This window comes from Hyla sarda, chromosome 3 (assembly GCF_029499605.1).
Source record: "Hyla sarda isolate aHylSar1 chromosome 3, aHylSar1.hap1, whole genome shotgun sequence".
Lineage (NCBI taxonomy): Eukaryota > Metazoa > Chordata > Amphibia > Anura > Hylidae > Hyla > Hyla sarda.
In genome coordinates this window covers 156,376,013-156,395,385 of record NC_079191.1, presented here as the reverse complement: position 1 = coordinate 156,395,385, position 19,373 = coordinate 156,376,013, and the positions used below count along the sequence as shown (strand labels likewise).

The following is a 19,373-nucleotide window of genomic DNA, read 5'->3' as shown; positions in this document are numbered from 1 at the left end:
ACATTTTTTTTTTTTTTTTTTTTTTTTTAACAGTTGAAAATTTTTTTTTTTTGATGGAAAAGGGGGGTGATTTAAATTTTAACCAAGGGTGATGCTGCTGTTGGCCTAGTTAGTCACCCAGTAGGTATGGGTCCCCTAGTAGTGTGGTTTTCCGGAGCCGTTTTCTTTATTAAGTATTACAAAAATTTAAACAACCATATCACAAAATGTCTTTAGTTTTAATCATTACCAACATAAAAAAAAAGTATTGGGATCTGACAGTGCCCATGGAAGAGGCCCATCCAGACCCTCTTTCTCTTGGGTCCTTTACTTGTGCTGATGCCGGGGCCGGAATGACATAATCTCCCACCTCACGACATCAAAGAGGGTGCATGAGAGAGCTGTGCAGGTGAAGACTGTGTTTAGTCCCCCAGGACGGTGCATAACATGCATTATTGGCATTAACATTATCGCATGTAGGGTTTCTGCCTGATATTTTAATCTGTGTTTAGATGTGATTCCCTTCCACCGGTTGTTCCAGTTAGGAGTCGAGAGTCCATTTTTCAGCGGTGAGTGCAGGAGAAGTCTTGTTTTTATAGCTCTGCTACAGTATACATTGATATCACTTTTTTGACGTTATGCTGATGGATACCTCTAACACACTGCAGAAACGCAGGATGAATGGGGCCTTTGTAGAAAAATACTTACTACGGCTAGGGTTACACGGAGTGCATCCGCAGCGTATTTCACACTGCGGATGCCCATCCGGAAGTCACAAGAGCGAGCTCACTGCTGTGGCTGGGTAGCTCAGTATGGCTGCTCGTGACTGCTAGGGGGAAATCCGCCGCAACTATGAGTGGACACAAAGAGCTACCCAGCTGCAGCAGGTAGCTTACTATTGTGACTGCCGGCAGGGCATCTGCAGCATGTAATATGCTGCGGATGCGCTCCATATGACCCTACACATTATGTATTTTTATTTTTAATTATATTTATTTATTTAATTATTTATTTAATAAATGTATTTTTATTTTATTTTTTCCATTTTTTTTAATGCTTTGGAATACTTAGTACTCCAAAGTATTGCAGTAATATGCTGCCCTTTCAGTTTTACACGGTCAGGCAGCATTTGAGGATGTGCCACAGTAAGACATTAAACTTTAGGCAGACCTAGGGTCTTTGTGAGACCCCCCCCCCCCCCCGGATCCCCAGGTAAGCAGCAGCACCCCGCGATCGTTGTGGTCCTTAAGGGGCTAAATTAGCTCCACCTGTCTGAAATTCAATCTTAGTACAAATATACCTGTGCTGTAAAGGCCTCAGAGTTTGTTAGAGAACATTATTGAACAAACGGCAGCATGGATACTTATGTATCCAACAGATGCCAACTTTTTTGTTCTCCAAATTGTTTTTGTCACAACAAAAGATTATTTGCACTTTCAAAGTACTTTGCATGTTGTGGTGTTTAATTTGTAAAAGTCTATTTAACCCCTTAACGACGCAGGACGTAAATGTACGTCCTGGTGATGTGGTACTTAACGCACCAGGACGTACATTTATGTCCTGAGCATAACCGCGGGCATAGGAGCAATGCCGGCATCATGCGCGGCAGGTCCCGGCTGTGGATCGCAGCCAGGGACCCGCCGGTAATGGCAGACACCCGCGATCCCGCAGATGTCCGCCATTAACCCCTCAGATGCCGTGATCAATACAGATCACGGCATCTGCAGCATCGCGATCACTTAACAGGATGATCGGATCGCCCGCAGCGCTGCCGCGGCGATCCTATCATCCTGCATGGCAGCCGGAGGTCCCCTCACCTGCCTCCGCTGTCTTCCGGGAGTCTTCTGCTCTGATCTGCCTTCCCACAGACCAGAGCAGAAGATGACCGATAACCCTGATCAGTGCTGTGTCCTATACATAGCACTGAACAGGATTAGAAATCGAATGGTTGCTATAAATAGTCCCCTATGGGGTCTATAAGAGTGTAAAAATAAAAGTTAAAAAATAAAGTTAAAAAAAATGTGAAAAACCCCCTCCCCCAATAGAAACGTAAATTGTCCCATTTTCCCTATTTTACCCCCAAAAAGTGTAAAAAAAATATATTTTATATACATATTTGGTATCGCCGCGTGGGTAAATATCCGTACTATTAAAATAAAATGTAAATGATCCCGTACGGTGAACGGCGTCAACGTAAAAAAAAAAAGTCCTAAATAGCTGCTTTTTTATAACATTTTATCCCAAAAATCACAGCGCATAAAACGAGCCCTCATACCTTCGCTTATGCGGAAAAATTAAAAAGTTATAGGTCTTCAAAATAGGGGGATTTTAAATGTACTAATTTGGTTAAAAAGTTTGCGATTTTTTTTTAAGCACAACAGTAATAGAAAAGTGTATAATCATGGGTATCATTTTAATCGTATTGACCCAGAGAATAAAAAACACATGTCATTTTTACCATGAATTGTACGGCGTGAAAACAAAACCTTCCAAAATTTGCAAAATTGCGGTTTTCTTTTTAATTTCCCCACACAAATAGTATTTTTTTGGTTGCGCCATACATTTTATGGTAAAGTGAGTGATGGCATTACAACGGACAACTGGTCGCACAAAAAACAAGCCCTCATACTAGTCTGTGGATGAAAATATAAAAGAGTTATGATTTTTTGAAGGGGAGGAGGAAAAAACGAAAGCGTAAAAATAAAATTGTCTGAGTCCTTAAGGTCCAAATGGGCTGAGTCATTAAGGGGTTAAAGGGGTTCTCTGGTGGAAAACAAAAGTTTTCAAATCAACTGGTGCCAGAAAGTCAAACAGATTTGTAAATTACTTCTATTTAAAAGTCTTAAGCCTTCCATTACTTATCAGATGTTGTGTGCTCCAGAGGAAGTTGTGTAGTTCTTTCCAGTCTGACCACATTGGTCTCTGCTGATACCTCTGTCCGTGTCAGGAACTGTCCAGAGTAGAAGCAAATTCCATTGCAAACCTCTCCTGCTCTGGACAACTTTCTCTGTAGTATACAGTAGCTGATAAGAACTGGAAGGATTAATATTTTGAATTAGAAGTAATTTACACATCTGTTTAACTTTCTTGCACCATGCATTCATTTTCCACCAAAGTACCCCTTTAAGTCTATCTGAATTCCAGTTTGTAACAGTAGCAAAATGGGCAAAAAGTCCTAGGGGGGAGTTTAATACTTATGCAAGGCACTTTTCACATATATCTTTATTGGGACATTGAGGGGAAAAATTAGGTGTGTTTACACAATGCCACAGGCAGGGGAGTTAATAGGGAATAAATAAGCACCGTTTGCAGACTTGCTGTGTTGAGAGAGAGAGTCTGCTGTGTAGAGCAATGTTCTGCAGCAGCTGTGGGCAGAAACTGGTAGTACTATAGGAGGAGAATGAGCAGAGTGAGTGGGCTGTGGTGAAAAGCTAAGTAAAACCATAGCATCCTGGGAATTTTAGTATTGAGCAGCTGCTCATCGAAGAAGCACCGTGATTATCTGACCTAGGAAGAGACCCACAGATTCACAAAACAATTAGATTTGTGATGGTTTCAGTACTTGGGAAGACGGATAAGCAAAGATATATGCTTCTACAATATTTTTAGTTTTTGTTTACCTGAGGTTGGAATATCCCTTTAATCAGAAACTCCTGGCTAAGGGTGCTTTCACACTACGATTGTAGTGTACGGTTGCTGCATCAGGTTGGGAGGGGCGAAAACCGTCCGCTCCCGTATCCCAACCGGATCCGGCCCGAACCCCATTCATTTCAATGAGCCGACCGGAGTCAAACGCTGACTGCGGTTGTCTCATTTTTGCCCCGTATACAGTTTTCTGACCGGACCTAAAACCGTGGTATACCACGGTTCTAGGTCCGGTCAGAAAACCGTATTCGGGGGAAAATGAGACAACCGGAGTCAGCATTTGACTCCAGTCGGCTCATTGAAATGAATGGGGTTCGGGCCGGATTCGGCTGGGATACGGGAGCGGACGGTTTTCGCCCCTCCCAACCTGATGCAGCAACCGTACACTACAATCGTAGTGTGAAAGCACCCTAAAAAGAATGACCTCTCTTATTCTGAATTATAATGCTTTCTTACATTTTGTTTTTAATTAAGATATTATAGGAGTGCAGGGCTACAGGGCTCTAATCTACATATCTTTAGCTTCTTTTTTTAGCAGGAGATTAGAAAGTTCCTTTATTCAACATCCTAGTTTCACATGTTCAGTTTCTTCTTAAAAAAAAAACAAAAAACACTACAGAAAAAAACCTGTGATGAAACATAGTCGTAGTCTCCCTTAGCCAGTCAGCTGCTCTTGAAAAGGAAAATTGTAGGATTCTTTTGATCTTTTTTCAGAACTACTTAAATCTGAATCTACGAATATTATTCTATTAAGGTATTACACTGAGCCTATAATTTAACACCTGGCTCTACTATATTGCTATGCTTTTGTGATCAAGACAGGGATAACAACTATGCACAGCTTACTACTGCTCCAATGAATGACACCAATACCCAATGTGGCAGACAGCCATTGGTCCTTTGTAGAATTCCAGGGCTGTATAATTATATTACCCAGCCACATTAACCTAAAATTACCATTGAACTCAAAGGTGATCTACATTCAGTTTATGAGTACTGTGGGGAGATATGGGTATTAAAAGATTTTCACAAAGAATAATTCACCAGGGATACTCCTACATTTTATGTCTTACAATTCCATGTTGACAGTGCTCAACTGCGATAAATATTATGCTTTATTAGAAATAAAATTAAAAGCAGACACAACATTCTTGGCTCAGCTGCGCATGCTTGTTTATGTTAATAGGGATAGAGTAATAATATACTACTCGAAACAGCGAGGAAGGGATTACATGTATATATGACTTCCTCTCTTCGATGTCCCTATGCACATTATATCTGCAACTGTCCTGCAGAAATTGGTGGGTTTACATGTTTTTTTTCTTCTATTTGTGTGTATGGCAATACAATAAACACATTCACAAATTAACTTTCTACTCAGGTGTGTGAAGGCTGTTCAGCTTTCTGGTTGGTGACCCTCATAACGGTAGTGTGAAAGCTTTTTTTCACACTACCGTTATGAGGGTCACCAACCAGTTGTAGAACAAACGACAAATGGATCCAGCAGTTGCAATTAAAAAACATCTTACTTTATTTATTGTGTCTATGCATTCAAAAAATAAAAATAAAATAAAAAAAAATGCTCAGCAGCTGAAACATGAAATGCTTTATCTTTTTTTTTTTTTTTACCAAGGCAACCTTAATGAATATGGGTGCCTAGGTGTGTTCGTGTTTCGGTTGGTACTATGCGTTTTTTTGTAATGCATGGAAACAATAAATAGTTAAAGTTAATAAATATTTTTTTTTAACTCAACCTGTTGGATCCATTTGTTGTTTGTTCTACAAGTTGTCAGATTTACAGGATTGTGGACACAGGATCCATGTCAGTTCACCTACCAGTGTACATGCTCCTGGCCCTGTAAGATATTGCACGGTGTGCCAATTGGCTGTGGAAAAAGAAGGGGGGCATCTGCCACACAACTAGACATAGTCTATATTTTTTTTTACACGGTTACTATTTTTCTTAATATTAATTTCTATATTATGATATTGAAAATGTTTCTGTTTATGTCTTCTGATTTGTGTTTTTGTTATACTTAAATCACAATGTTAACGGGTAAGTAGGTACTCAGATCGGCATCACATGAAAAATTATCATAACCCCACAATTAACACAGAGTGCCCTAAAATATAACTTATACTAGTATCAATATAAACTAATAAATAGTGTTCGAAGTAACAATATTGCTCAAAACACCAGCCATGAAAAAGCACACTGTGTGTGCAGAAATGTGGACTCGCCACCCGAAAGTAGATGACGTCATCAAGTTAATCATCCATCTCCCTCCTCATTCTGTGCAATTGGAGAAGTTACTACACAATACCTCTGAAAACTATTTAGGCACTATTAGCTGTGTTTAACTTGATGACGCCATCTCCTTGTGGGTGATGAATACACATATCTGTACACACAGTGTGCTTTTTCATAGCCTGACGTTATGTGCAGTATTGTTACTTGTTAAACTATTTATTGTTTACTTTTTAATGCATAGCAGTAAAAGTTATATTTTAGGGCACTCTTTATTAAATGTGCGGTTATGATAATCTCTGTAAACATAGCCTTATACAATTTTTTTTAATCTGTGCTAAATTTTACAACTGACCAACATTATAATTATGACTGTAAACATAAAACAATTACAGTATCTCTCATTTGTGAGTCTGCCCCTTACATTTTTGTAAATATTTTATTATATCTTTTTATGTGACAACACTTAAAAAATAACACTCTGCTACAATGTAAAGTTGTTAGTGTGCAGCCCGTTTGCCAACAAAAGTGAGTATACCCCTAGGTGAAAATGTCCAAATTGTGCCCAGTTAGCTATTTTCTCTTCCTGGTGTCATGTGACTCATTAGTGTCACAAAGTCTTAGGTGTGAATGTGGAGCAGGTGTCTTAAATTTGGTGTTATTGCTCTCACACTCTCTAATACTGGTCACTGGAAGTTCAACATGGCACCTCATGGCAAGACAAAAAAAGAACAGTTGACCTACATAAAAATGGCCTAGGCTATAAGAAGATTGCCAAGACCCTTAATCTGAGCTGCAGCACAGCGGGCAAGACCATACAGTGGTGTTACCTGAAAGGTTCCATTGAGAACAAAAACAATCCACACTACACTCAGGTAGCACTGTGACTCAATTAAAAACAGGTAATTTAGAACAATAGAATACGGGGGAGACACACCTGTATTAAAACTTTACTGTCACTAGTAACTGTATAAAATAATAATAACCCCACAGACTTCAACATACGGCCCATACGGCCTAAAATAGCCAGACTACTTGTAATCAGGGTATGCATCAAACAAGGGCCAAAGGCACAAGAACAAGTAGCAGTGTACTGTAGGTAACCGATGCTCAGTGATAAACACAGGTGCTTACCTATTAGACGTTCTGTGTGATATCATAAGTCGCCCATTGTGCATCCCTGAAGAGATATCCAGCGAGAATCAGTGGTACAAAAAGAAACTGGCAAGGAGAAAATCCCTGGAAAGCCCTGCGTTTAGAGTAGTGCAGTCTAAGTCCTACGCGCACAGGGAACCAGCGGCGACCCCTGCCCTGATCTATCCTTTGAAAAGAACACCCTAGAACACCCAATATATGAAGTACCCCTACGCATTTCACATTGCTGGCAACAATCATCAGGGGGGTATAAACACAAGGTGTGGGAAATATGTACAAGAAAGGGTAATAAAGTCACGCACGGTATATAGGATTAAGAACTGAGAAAACAAAGCACCATATTAACAGGAGTTGAGCTCCGAAACGTCCCGCCCCAAGGTCCGGGCGGGGGCTACTGCTAACTGGAACAGACAGAGGACAGTAGTCCATACTGGAGGTGCAGACAGTATGTGCCAAAGGACTTCTACCAGTCTGTACCATGTTTTAAGATACTATGGGTAGTTTGAGCTGGTTGGGTATTGTTTGTATAATAGTCTGTAACTAGTAGCAAAACTAGTACTACTAGCTACTAGACTGGTAGAGGTGTTTTGACACATAGTGTTTGCACCTCCAGCATGGACCACTGTACTACACCCCCCCCCCCCCTGGACCTTGGGGCGGGACACTCCGGATCTTAACGCCTGTATGTTTCCTCAGTACTTACTCCTATATACCATGAGTGACTTTATTACCCTTTCTTGTTCATATTTCCCACACCTTGTGTCTACATCCCCTGATGAATGTTGGCTAGCAACATGAAACGCGTAGGGGTACATCACATATGGGGTGTTCTTTTCAAAGGGTAGATCAGGGCAGGGGTTGCCCTTATTATGGCGGGTGCTCCGCTGGTTCCCTGTGCGAGTTCAGACTTAGATTACACTACTCTACACACAGGGCTTACAGGGATTTTTCTCCTTGCCAGTTTCTTTTTGTACCACTGCTCCTCACTGGATATCTCTTCAGGGATGCACCATGGGCGACTTATGATATCACATAGAACGTCTAATAGGTAAGCACCTGTGTTTATCACTGAGAATCGGTTACCTACAGTACAGTACATTGTTACTTGTTCTTGTGCCTTTGGCCCTTGTTTGATGCATACCCTGATTACAAGTAGTCTGGCTATTTTAGGCCGTATGGGCCATATGTTGATGCCTGTGGGGTTGTTATTATTATATTATACAGTTACTAGTAAAAGTTATGCTTTAATACAGGTGTGTCTCCTCCGTATTCTATTCCATTGAGAACAGGCCTCACCATGATTGACCAAAAAAGTTGAGGGCACATGCTCAGTGTAATATCCAGAGGTTGTCTTATGAAAATAGACATGTGAGTGCTGCCAGCATTGCTGCAGAGGTTAAAGGAGTAGAGGATCACTTGACAGTGCTCAGACCAGATGCTGCACACTGCATCAAATTTGCTATCAGCAGCCAGGGACCCGCCGGTAATGGCGGACATCCGTGATCGCGCGGATGTCCGCCATTAACCCCTCAGATTCCGTGATCAATAGGGATCACGGCATCTGCAGCAGTGCGGTACTTTGAATGGATGATCGGATCACCCGCAGCGCTGCGGCAGGGATTTGATCATCCAGCATGGCGGCCGGAGGTCCCCTCACCTGGCTCCGGCCGTTTCCCGTGGTGTTCTGCCCTGGTCTGAGATTGAGCAGACCAGAGCAGAAGATCACTGATAATACTGAGCAGTGCTATGTCCTATACATAGCACTGAACAGTATTAGCAATCAACTGAATTCTATGAATAGTCTCCTATGGGGACATAAAAAGTGTATAAAATAATAAATAAAAATAAAAAAAAGTTCAAAAATTTTAAAAATCCCCTCCCCAATAAAAAAGTTAAATGTCAGTTTTTCCCGTTTTGCCCCCCAAAAAGCGTAAAAAAAATTATTAATACACATATTTGGTATCGCCGCATGTGTAAAAGTCTGAACTATTACAATATATTGTTAATTATCCCGTACGGTGAATGGCGTAAACGTAAAAAATAAAAAATTTGAAAAATTGCTGCTTTTTGTCACATTTTATTCCCAAAAAAATTAATAAAAAATTTATAAAAAGAAAAACCTAAGCAAAAGTGGTACTGATAAAAACTACAGATCATGGCGCAAACAAATTAGCCCTTATATCGCCCCATATACAGAAAAATTAGAAAGTTATAGGTGGTCAAAATAGGGCAATTTCAAGCATACAACTTTTGTTAAAATGGTTTGAGATTTTTTTTTAAGCGGTACAATTATAGAAAAGCATATAACATGGGTATCATTTTAATCGTATTGACCCACAGAATAAAGAAAACATATCAACTTTACCGGAAAGTGTACAGCGTGAAAACAAAACCTTCCAAAATTTGCTAAATTGCGGTTTTCTTTTAAATTTTCCCACATAAATAATATTTGTTTGGTTGCGCCGTACATTTTATGGTAAAATAACTGATGTAATTACAAAGTACAATTGGTGACGCAAAAAACAAGCCCTCATATGGCTCTGTGGATGGAAATATAAGAGAGTTATGATTTTTAGAAGGTGAGGAGGAAAAAACGAACATGCAAAAATAAAATTGGTCTGGTTCTTAAGGCCAAAATGGGCCTGGTCCTTAAGGGTTAAAGGGGTAACCCACTGGAAAATATATACTTTTTAAATCAACTGGTGCCAGAAAGTTAAACAGATTTGTAAATGACTTCTATTAAAAAAATCTTAATGCTTCCAGTACTTATTCGCTGCTGTATGATCCCCAGGAAGTTCTTTCCTTTTTAATTTCCTTTGTGTCTGCCCACAGTTCTCTCTGCTGAAACCTCTGTCCATGTAAGGAACATGTCCAGAGCAGGAAAGGTTTTCCAGTGTAGTACCCCTTTAAAATCAGGGAGGGCAAGGTCTCTAGCACCCACCAGCTCTGTGATGTTGTCGTGGAGGAGTGGAAGAGGACTCTAGTGGCAACCTGTGAAACTCTGATGAACCCCATGCCCAAGATGTAGTCACTTTTGTTACCAAGGTTTAGACATTAATGGCTGAGTCTTCAGTTATTTTGAGCGGACAACAAAATTAAAAGCTGTTATACAAGCATTGCACTGCTTCACTGTAGCAAAGTGTAATTTCTTCAGTGTTGTCACATGAAAAGATGTAATAAAATATTTACAAAAATATGAGGGTTGTACTCATGTGAGATTGTGACTATATATGACCTGCATATAATTTATATTGGACTCTTAATGGCATGTTTTGTGATTTTTCACAATAGGAAATGCTTAAGTGTAGCAAAAATTCTGAAGGAACAGCCGAATTAGAAGAAGCCCTTGCAACAGTGTTGGATATTATAAAATCTGTGAATGACTCTATGCACCAAATAGCCATTACTGGATATGAGGTATTTATTAAGGAAACCGCAAATTTATCATACATGTATGTAGATGTTCTTTGAAGGGGTACTCAAAGAACATACATGTTCTTAAAGGGGTAGTCCGCCCCTAGACATCTATTCCCCTATTCAAAGGATAGAGGATAAGATGTCTGATCGCAGGGGTCCCGCCGCTGAGGACCCCCGCAATCACTCCTGCAGCACCCCCGTCCACCAGCTGCACGGAGCAAAAAATGCTCTGTGGCTTCTAACGGGCGATACAGGGGCCGGAGTATCGTGAGGTCACAGCCCCGCCCCCTCGTGACATCACGCTACACCCCCTCAATGCGTGGCAGCACTAAGAAGTCGTCTCACAGAGGAATTATTTTTTTTTAAATACCTGGGCTGCAAGAAAAGAAAACAATAAACATGACTCACCTGCCGCCACTCCGCCAGTATCCCGGTATCTCCCTCCATTCCTCTGCCTGGTCATTGCGTCACCCTGCTGGTCAGCAAATCACCGGCCACAGCGATGTCCCGCCTTGACTGGGGATAGGCTGACTGGCAATGTCACCTTGGCTCAATGCAACACACTGCGGCTCAGCTATCGCTGGCAAAGGCAGGACATCGCTGCGGACCTGGCCGGATCAGGAAGAAATCAGTGGCGGTGAAACAAAGTGAGATACATGGGACTCCGAGTCATGTTTATTGTTTGATTTTCTAGCAGTCCAGGTATTTAGAAAAAATTTCCTCCTTGAGATATCTTCTTAAGGGTACGTTCACACATGTAGGTTTGTAACTGCAGATTAGAAGTTGTGCTCAGTCATTTAGTTTACATTGAAATCTGCAGCAGAAAATTCTGTGCATCAAATCCTGCGCATCAAATCTGCGTAGGTGTGAACGTACCCTTAAGGGTTTATTCACATGTACAATATCCTGCGCATATTACAGTAGATGCACAGGAATTGAAGCTGCAGATTTTATGCTGCAGAGCTCAATGTAAACTAAATGACTGAACACCGTTTTAAATCTGCGGCTTCAAATCCTGCGCATCAAATATATGCATGATAGTGAACGTGTGAATAGACCCTAAAGGGGTTTTCGATATATAAACAAAATGAAAATAACATCCTGCTATTGTTAGAAAATTACAAAATTCCCTATATTCACCTGCCTTCTGTTTTCAGAATCTAGTAAAGCCACTCCGGCTCACCCCGTTACGTCTGTTTGCTTCCCTGAATGACACACTCTCTCTGCTTTTACTGATGACATCCTGAACACACCTCAAACTGCCGCTGAGGTCAGTGATTGGCTGCAGTGCGTTTCAGACATCATCAGGAGAACACATCAAAAGGGAAAGTAAACAAAGGCATCTGGGGCTGACCTGAGTGGTATTGTTGGATGCTGCAAGCAAGACACTATAGTGGGGGAGATTCTCAAAGAATTTTGCGCAAAATAAAAATTTTTATTTTACGACAAAAAAGTATCGACCACATTTTCAAAGAGCTTTGTGCCGCGGTTTACACTGTTCACATCAGTTTTGTAAGAGTGGGCATGTCCATGTATATTGTCTGCTTTACATGATATTTTCAAAGCCTGTGAGACCAGATTACATAAAAAATTTGGTGTGAATTTCACACCATCTCTCAGATGGTTTAAAAAAATATATATTTTTTTTAAATTTTACTGTCCAGTTTTTTTTTATTTTTATTTTTTTTTACATGTTTTTAATGTTAAATGTCCAGTTTTTTTTTTTTTTATTTTTTTTACATGTTGGGGACAGAGGGCGTACAGGTATGCCCTCTCGTTCCGGTACTTAGGGACGGAGGGTGTATTTGTACGCCCTCCGTATTGGCGATGACCACTGCTCCCAAGGTGGTGATCGGAACGGGATTCCTGCTGAAATCATTCAGCAGGCATCCCATAGCAATGCCTATGGGGGATCCTGAGTCCACCCAATAATGGTAATCGCGTGATTCGCCGTTCATTTCTGACCAGCAAATCACGGTTATTCTGGGCTGATCGGGTCTCTGGTGACCCGATTGCCTGGAAAATAAGGTTGATCCATGCTGTCTGAGACAGCACCTATCACCCTGAAGGTTAGGTGTGAGGTGGCAGGGGTGCCACCTCCTTGAGTTCCCTGCCATTGGTTGGTCGAAAGCGACCGACCAATAGCAGATGTTGGACGGGGGGTTGAAAGATTAGTTTCCCAGCTCTGCCCACCCATGGTAGTCCAGACAGAGCGGGGGTAACCAGTGCAGGTGTGGTGAATAGCGGCGGGAGCGATCAGCGTCAGCAGGCGGCGATCAGGTCAGGTGGTGATCAGCGGTGCGGGCGCACACTGTGGCCTTTCCGATGTTACAAAACTAAAACTCCCAGCATGCCCAGGCATCTGTTGGCTGTCTGGGCATGTGGGGAGTTGTAGTTTTGCAACATCTGGAGGTCCACAATTTGGAGACCACTGTATAGTGGTGTGTAAACTGTGGCCCTCCAGATGCTGCAAAACTACAACTCTCAGCATGCCCAGACAGTCCAGGCATGCTGGGAGTTGTAGTTCTGCAAAATCTGGCCCTTCAGATGTTTCCAAACTACAACTCCTAGCATGGCTGGACAGTATGGGTGTTACGCCTAGCGCTCCGGGTCCCCGCTCCTCCCCGGAGCGCTCACGGCGTCTTTCTCCCTGCAGCTCCCCGGTCAGTCCCGCTGACCGGGAGCGCTGCTCTGTCATGGCCGTTGGGGATGCGATTCGCACAGCGGGACGCGCCCGCTCGCGAATCGCATCCCAGGTCACTTACCCGTTCCCGTCCCCTGCTGTCATGTGCTGGCGCGCGCGGCTCCGCTCTCTAGGGCGCACGCGCGCCAGCTCCCTGAGACTTAAAGGGCCAGTGCACCAATGATTGGTGCCTGGCCCAATTAGCTTAATTGGCTTCCACCTGCTCCCTGGCTATATCTGGTCACTTCCCTTGCACTCCCTTGCCGGATCTTGTTGCCCTTGTGCCTAGTGAAAGCGTTTTGTGTGTCTAAAGCCTGTGTACCAGTACTTCTGCTATCCACCCTGACTACGAACCTTGCCGCCTGCCCCCGACCTTCTGCTACGTCCGACCTCGCTTCTGTCTACTCCCTTGTACCTCGCCTATCTTCAGCAGCCAGAGAGGTTGAGCCGTTGCTAGTGGATACGACCTGGTCACTACCGCCGCAGCAAGACCATCCCGCTTTGCGGCGGGCTCTGGTGAAAACCAGTAGTGACTTAGAACCGATCCACTAGCACGGTCCACGCCAATCCCTCTCTGGCACAGAGGATCCACTACCTGCCAGCCGGCATCGTGACAGTAGATCCGGCCATGGATCCCGCTGAAGTTCCTCTGCCAGTTGCCGCCGACCTCCCTACATTGGTCGCCCGACAAGAGCACCAGCTGTCGTACTTGACCACCATGACACAGCAACTCCAGTCGCAGCTACAGCAGCAACAGTCACAGCTACAGCAAGTTCAGTCTCAGCTACAGCAGCAACAACCATCTCCTCCGCCAGCTCCTGCACCCCTTCCGCAGCGAGTGGCCACTCCTAGCCTCCGCCTGTCCTTGCCGGACAAATTTAATGGGGACTCTAAGTTTTGCCGTGGCTTTCTTTCGCAATGTTCTCTGCACTTGGAGATGATGTCGGACCAGTTTCCCACTGAAAGGTCTAAGGTGGCTTTCGTAGTCAGCCTTCTGTCTGGAAAAGCCCTGTCTTGGGCCACACCGCTCTGGGACCGCAATGACCCCGTCACTGCCTCTGTACACTCCTTCTTCTCGGAAATTCGAAGTGTCTTTGAGGAACCTGCCCGAGCCTCTTCTGCTGAGACTGCCCTGCTGAACCTGGTCCAGGGTAATTCTTCCGTTGGCGAGTACGCCATACAATTCCGTACTCTTGCTTCAGAACTATCCTGGAATAATGAGGCCCTCTGCGCGACCTTTAAAAAAGGCCTATCCAGCAACATTAAAGATGTTCTGGCCGCACGAGAAACTCCTGCTAACCTGCATGAACTCATTCATCTTGCCACTCGCATTGACATGCGTTTCTCTGAGAGGCATCAAGAGCTCCGCCAGGAAAAAGACTTAGATCTCTGGACACCTCTCCCACAGTCTCCATTGCAATCTGCGCCTAGGCCTCCCGCCGAGGAGGCCATGCAAGTGGATCGGTCTCGCCTGACCCTGGAAGAGAGGAATCGCCGTAAGGAAGAGAATCTTTGTCTGTACTGTGCCAGTACCGAACATTTTTTGGTGGATTGCCCAATCCGTCCTCCACGTCTGGGAAACGCACGCTCGCACCCAGCTCTCGTGGGTGTGGCGTCTCTTGATGCTAAGTCGGCTTCTCCACGTCTCACGGTGCCTGTTCGGATTTCTACTTCAGCCAGCTCTTCCCTCTCAGCCGTGGCCTGCCTGGACTCTGGTGCCTCTGGGAATTTTATTCGGGAGTCCTTGGTGAATAAATTCCGCATTCCGGTGACCCGTCTTGTCAAGCCACTCCACATTTCCGCGGTCAACGGAGCCAGGTTGGATTGCACCGTGCGTTACCGCACGGAGCCCCTCCTAATGTGCATCGGACCTCACCACGAGAAAATTGAATTTTTTGTCCTTCCCAATTGCACTTCCGAAATTCTCCTTGGACTACCCTGGCTTCAACACCATTCCCCAACCCTGGATTGGTCCACTGGGGAGATCAAGAGTTGGGGTCCCTCTTGTTCCAAGGACTGCCTTAAACCGGTTCCCAGTACTCCCTGCCGTGACCCTGTGGTTCCTCCTGTACCCGGTCCCCCTAAGGTCATTAGGGACTCTGCCTGCCCCAGAAATGCCTCTCCCCCCCTCCCAGTCCCATCAGGCAAGCCTCTGTGTCCCCTCATGGCCCTCGTCCTGGTGTCACACTGCCCCGTGCCAGGTCTCGCCCTCTGCCCTCCCTCCCCATTCCTACTCCTGCTGTTCTGCCTGCCGTTGAGGAATCCCTCCATCCTTTCCCGGTGTCCTCATCCCAGGGGAGGCAGTTACCGGACAAAGAGAAGGGGAGACCTAAGGGGGGGGGTACTGTTACGCCTAGCGCTCCGGGTCCCCGCTCCTCCCCGGAGAGCTCACGGCGTCTTTCTCCCTGCAGCTCCCCGGTCAGTCCCGCTGACCGGGAGCGCTGCTCTGTCATGGCCGTTGGGGATGCGATTCGCACAGCGGGACGCGCCCGCTCGCGAATCGCATCCCAGGTCACTTACCCGTTCCCGTCCCCTGCTGTCATGTGCTGGCGCGCGCGGCTCCGCTCTCTAGGGCGCACGCGCGCCAGCTCCCTGAGACTTAAAGGGCCAGTGCACCAATGATTGGTGCCTGGCCCAATTAGCTTAATTGGCTTCCACCTGCTCCCTGGCTATATCTGGTCACTTCCCTTGCACTCCCTTGCCGGATCTTGTTGTCCTTGTGCCTAGTGAAAGCGTTTTGTGTGTCTAAAGCCTGTGTACCAGTACTTCTGCTATCCACCCTGACTACGAACCTTGCCGCCTGCCCCCGACCTTCTGCTACGTCCGACCTCGCTTCTGTCTACTCCCTTGTACCTCGCCTATCTTCAGCAGCCAGAGAGGTTGAGCCGTTGCTAGTGGATACGACCTGGTCACTACCGCCGCAGCAAGACCATCCCGCTTTGCGGCGGGCTCTGGTGAAAACCAGTAGTGACTTAGAACCGATCCACTAGCACGGTCCACGCCAATCCCTCTCTGGCACAGAGGATCCACTACCTGCCAGCCGGCATCGTGACAATGGGCATGCTGAGAGTTGTAGTTTTGCAGCGTCTGGAGGGCCACAGTTTACAGACCACTATCCAGTGGCCACACCTAGTTTCCAACGTGTTTTAAAAAGTGGCGCAAAACTCGGCAATTGGGGTACAAGAATGAAAAATTTTGGCACGAAAATTTTTTTTGGGTGCGAAAAAAAAAGTATTTTCAAAAGGAGACGAGCCTATTGAAATAAAAAATTGAATGCGTAATCGTTTAGCACAACGTGCAAATACAGCAGTTTTTAAGAATCTCCCCCACTGTATTTTATTATTTTCTAACCCTAGGAGGCTGTATTTTTTAATTTATTTGAAAAAAACAAAAAAAAACTTTTAAGCTATGTGTAGCTTCCTGCTGAACCTGTCATTAGTTTTAATGAACCACAGGCAGCCCCGAACATTCACAGGCTTCACTATCACAATGATTCACTGTAAACTGCTTAACAACCACAAATAGTAAAAGATCTGTCAGACAGGGTCAGCATACCACCCTGATGACCTGTTCTTGGCAAAATTTGACTGGTACGTTTGCCACATAAAGCATTATGATAAGGAAGTATGTCAGTGTTTCCTGCTGCATGTGGTAAGAGCTGCATAAAACCAGTTACAGGCTCCCTTTAATGTATACAGAGCCAAGGAGATTGGAAGTCTTGATCTGCAAAACAAATTTGATTAACAGTCTTTTAAAGTACTGTTTGTGTATCACCTGCTGAATAGACAATACATCAAACAGGTTCAGTCAGGTAGGTCATATTGATTCAAATGTTCTGGCAGTATTTCATGCAGTTATGCAATCCATCCAAATGTTTTCCTAATGAAAAAAAAAATAAACAGGAAACACCTGCTGAGAATTTATAGTATCATCAAACTACCTTATAAATATTTATAGATTTAAAGGGGTTATCAAGGAAATTTTTATATATATATATATATATATATATATATATATATATATATATATATCAATTGGCTCCAGAAAGTTAAACCGATTTGTAAATTACGTCTATTAAAAAAATCTTGATCCTTTCAAAACTTATGAGCTGCTGAATTTGAGTTGTTCTTTCCTGTCTAAGTGCTCTCTGATGACACCTGTCTCGGGAACTGTCCAGAGTAGAAGCAAATCCCCATAGCAAACCTCTTCTTCTACTCTGTGCAGTTCCCGAGACAAGCAGAGATGTCAGCAGAGAGCACTGTTGCCAGACAGAAAAGTCAACTTCAGCAGCTGATAATTATTGGAAGGATTAAGATTTTTTTAATAGAAGTAATTAGCAAATTTGTTTAACTTTCTAGAGCCAGTTGATAAAAAAAAAAATTATAATAATAATAACAATAAATAAAAAATAAAAAAGTTTTCCCCTGGAATACTCCTTTAACATGGCCTTTGTTGTTTGGCCTTGATAGAAAATTATCTACTATTAGAAAAGTAATTTGGTTTTGGGTGCATAATTTACCAGACATGCATAAAATATGCAGTTATGTACAGTATCTGACCTAAATCTGTAGATCCTCCTTATTTTTGTAAATATGCTGTATATTGTATTTTTGATGGGCTTTCACACTCTGCTACAATGTAAAGTAGTGAGTTCACAGCCTGTATAACAGTGTTTAATGTTGTTGTGACCTCAAAATAATTTAGCACAATCATTAATGTCCAAACCTTAGCAACAAAATTGAGTAAACTTCTAAGTTGAAGTGTCCAAATTGGACCCTATTAGCCATTTTTCCTCCCCCGTGTCAGTCCTAACCTCTATTGAACATCTGTGGGACGTCCTCAAATTAAAGATCAGGGAGGGCAAGGTCTCTAACATCCACCAGCTCTGTGATGTTGTCGTGGAGGAGTGGAAGAGAACTTTAGTGACAACTTGTGAAACTCTGATGAACCCCATGCCCAAGATGTACTCACTTTTGTTACCAAGGTTTAGACATTAAAGGGGAACTCCGGTGGAATTTTTTTTTTTTTGACAAATCAACTGGTGCCAGAAAGTTAAACAGATTTGTAAATTACTTCTATTTAAAAATCTTAACCCTTCTAGTACTTATCAGCTGCTGCATACTACAGATATACTACAGAGAAATTTGTGAAGTTCTTTTCAGCCTGACAACAGTGCTCTCTGCTGACACCTCTGTCCGTGCCAGGACTGTCCGGAACAGGAGGTTTTCTATGGGGATTTGCTTCTAGGTGTCAGCAGAGAGCACTGTTGTCAGGCTATCTATATCTATAGTATACAGCAGCTGATAAGTACTAGAAGAGTTAATATTTTTAAATAGAAGTAATTTACAAATCTGTTTAACTTTCTGGCACCAGTTGATTTGTCAAAAAAAATAATTTCCACCGGAGTTCCCCTATAATGGCTGTGTCTTGAGTTATTTTGAGTGGACAACAAAATTAAAGGGGTATTCCAGGCAAAACCTTTTGTAAATTACTTCTATTAAAAAATCTTAATCCTTCCAATAGTTATTAGCTTCTGAAGTTTTCTGTCTAACTGCTCAATGATGATGTCACGTCCCGGGAGCTGTGCATGATGGGAGAATATCCCCATAGGAACTGCACAGCTTCCGTGACGTGAGTCATCATTGAGCAGTTAGACAGAAAACAACAACTCAACTTCAGAAGCTAATAACTATTGGAAAGATTAAGATTTTTTAATAGAAGTAATTTACAAATCTGTTTAACTTTCCGGAGCCAGTTGATATATAAAAAAAAAAGTTTTGGCCTGGAATATCCCTTTAACCCCTTAAGGACGCAGGACGTAAATGTACGTCCTGGTGCGGTGGTACTTAACGCACCAGGACGTACATTTACGTCCTAAGCATAACCGCGGGCATCGGAGCGACGCCCGTGTCATGCGTGGCTGATCCCGGCTGCTGATCGCAGCCAGGGACCCGCCGGCAATGGCCGACGCCCGCGATCTCGCGGGCGTCCGCCATTAACCCCTCAGGTGCCGGGATCAATACAGATCCCGGCATCTGCGGCAGTGCGCGATTTGAATGAATGATCGGATCGCCCGCAGCGCTGCTGCGGGGATCCGATCATTCATAGCGCTGCACGGAGGTCTCCTCTCCTTCCTCCGTGCGGCTCCCGGCGTCTCCTGCTCTGGTCTGTGATCGAGCAGACCAGAGCAGAAGATGACCGAAAACACTGATCTGTTCTATGTCCTATACATAGAACAGATCAGTA

At 43.7% G+C, this 19,373-nt stretch overlaps 1 protein-coding gene across 4 annotated transcripts in view; it reads left to right on the top strand.

Annotated features, from left to right (window-relative positions):
• The window catches only part of MCF2L2 (MCF.2 cell line derived transforming sequence-like 2), a 503,791-nt gene that overhangs the window by 329,191 nt on the left and 155,227 nt on the right, over window positions 1-19,373 (top strand). For all 4 annotated transcript variants that reach the window (XM_056565304.1, XM_056565302.1, XM_056565303.1 and 1 more), the window contains exon 21: window positions 10,319-10,444. In XM_056565304.1, the coding sequence (XP_056421279.1) occupies window positions 10,319-10,444 (126 nt within the window). The remainder of the gene's footprint in view (window positions 1-10,318; window positions 10,445-19,373) is intronic.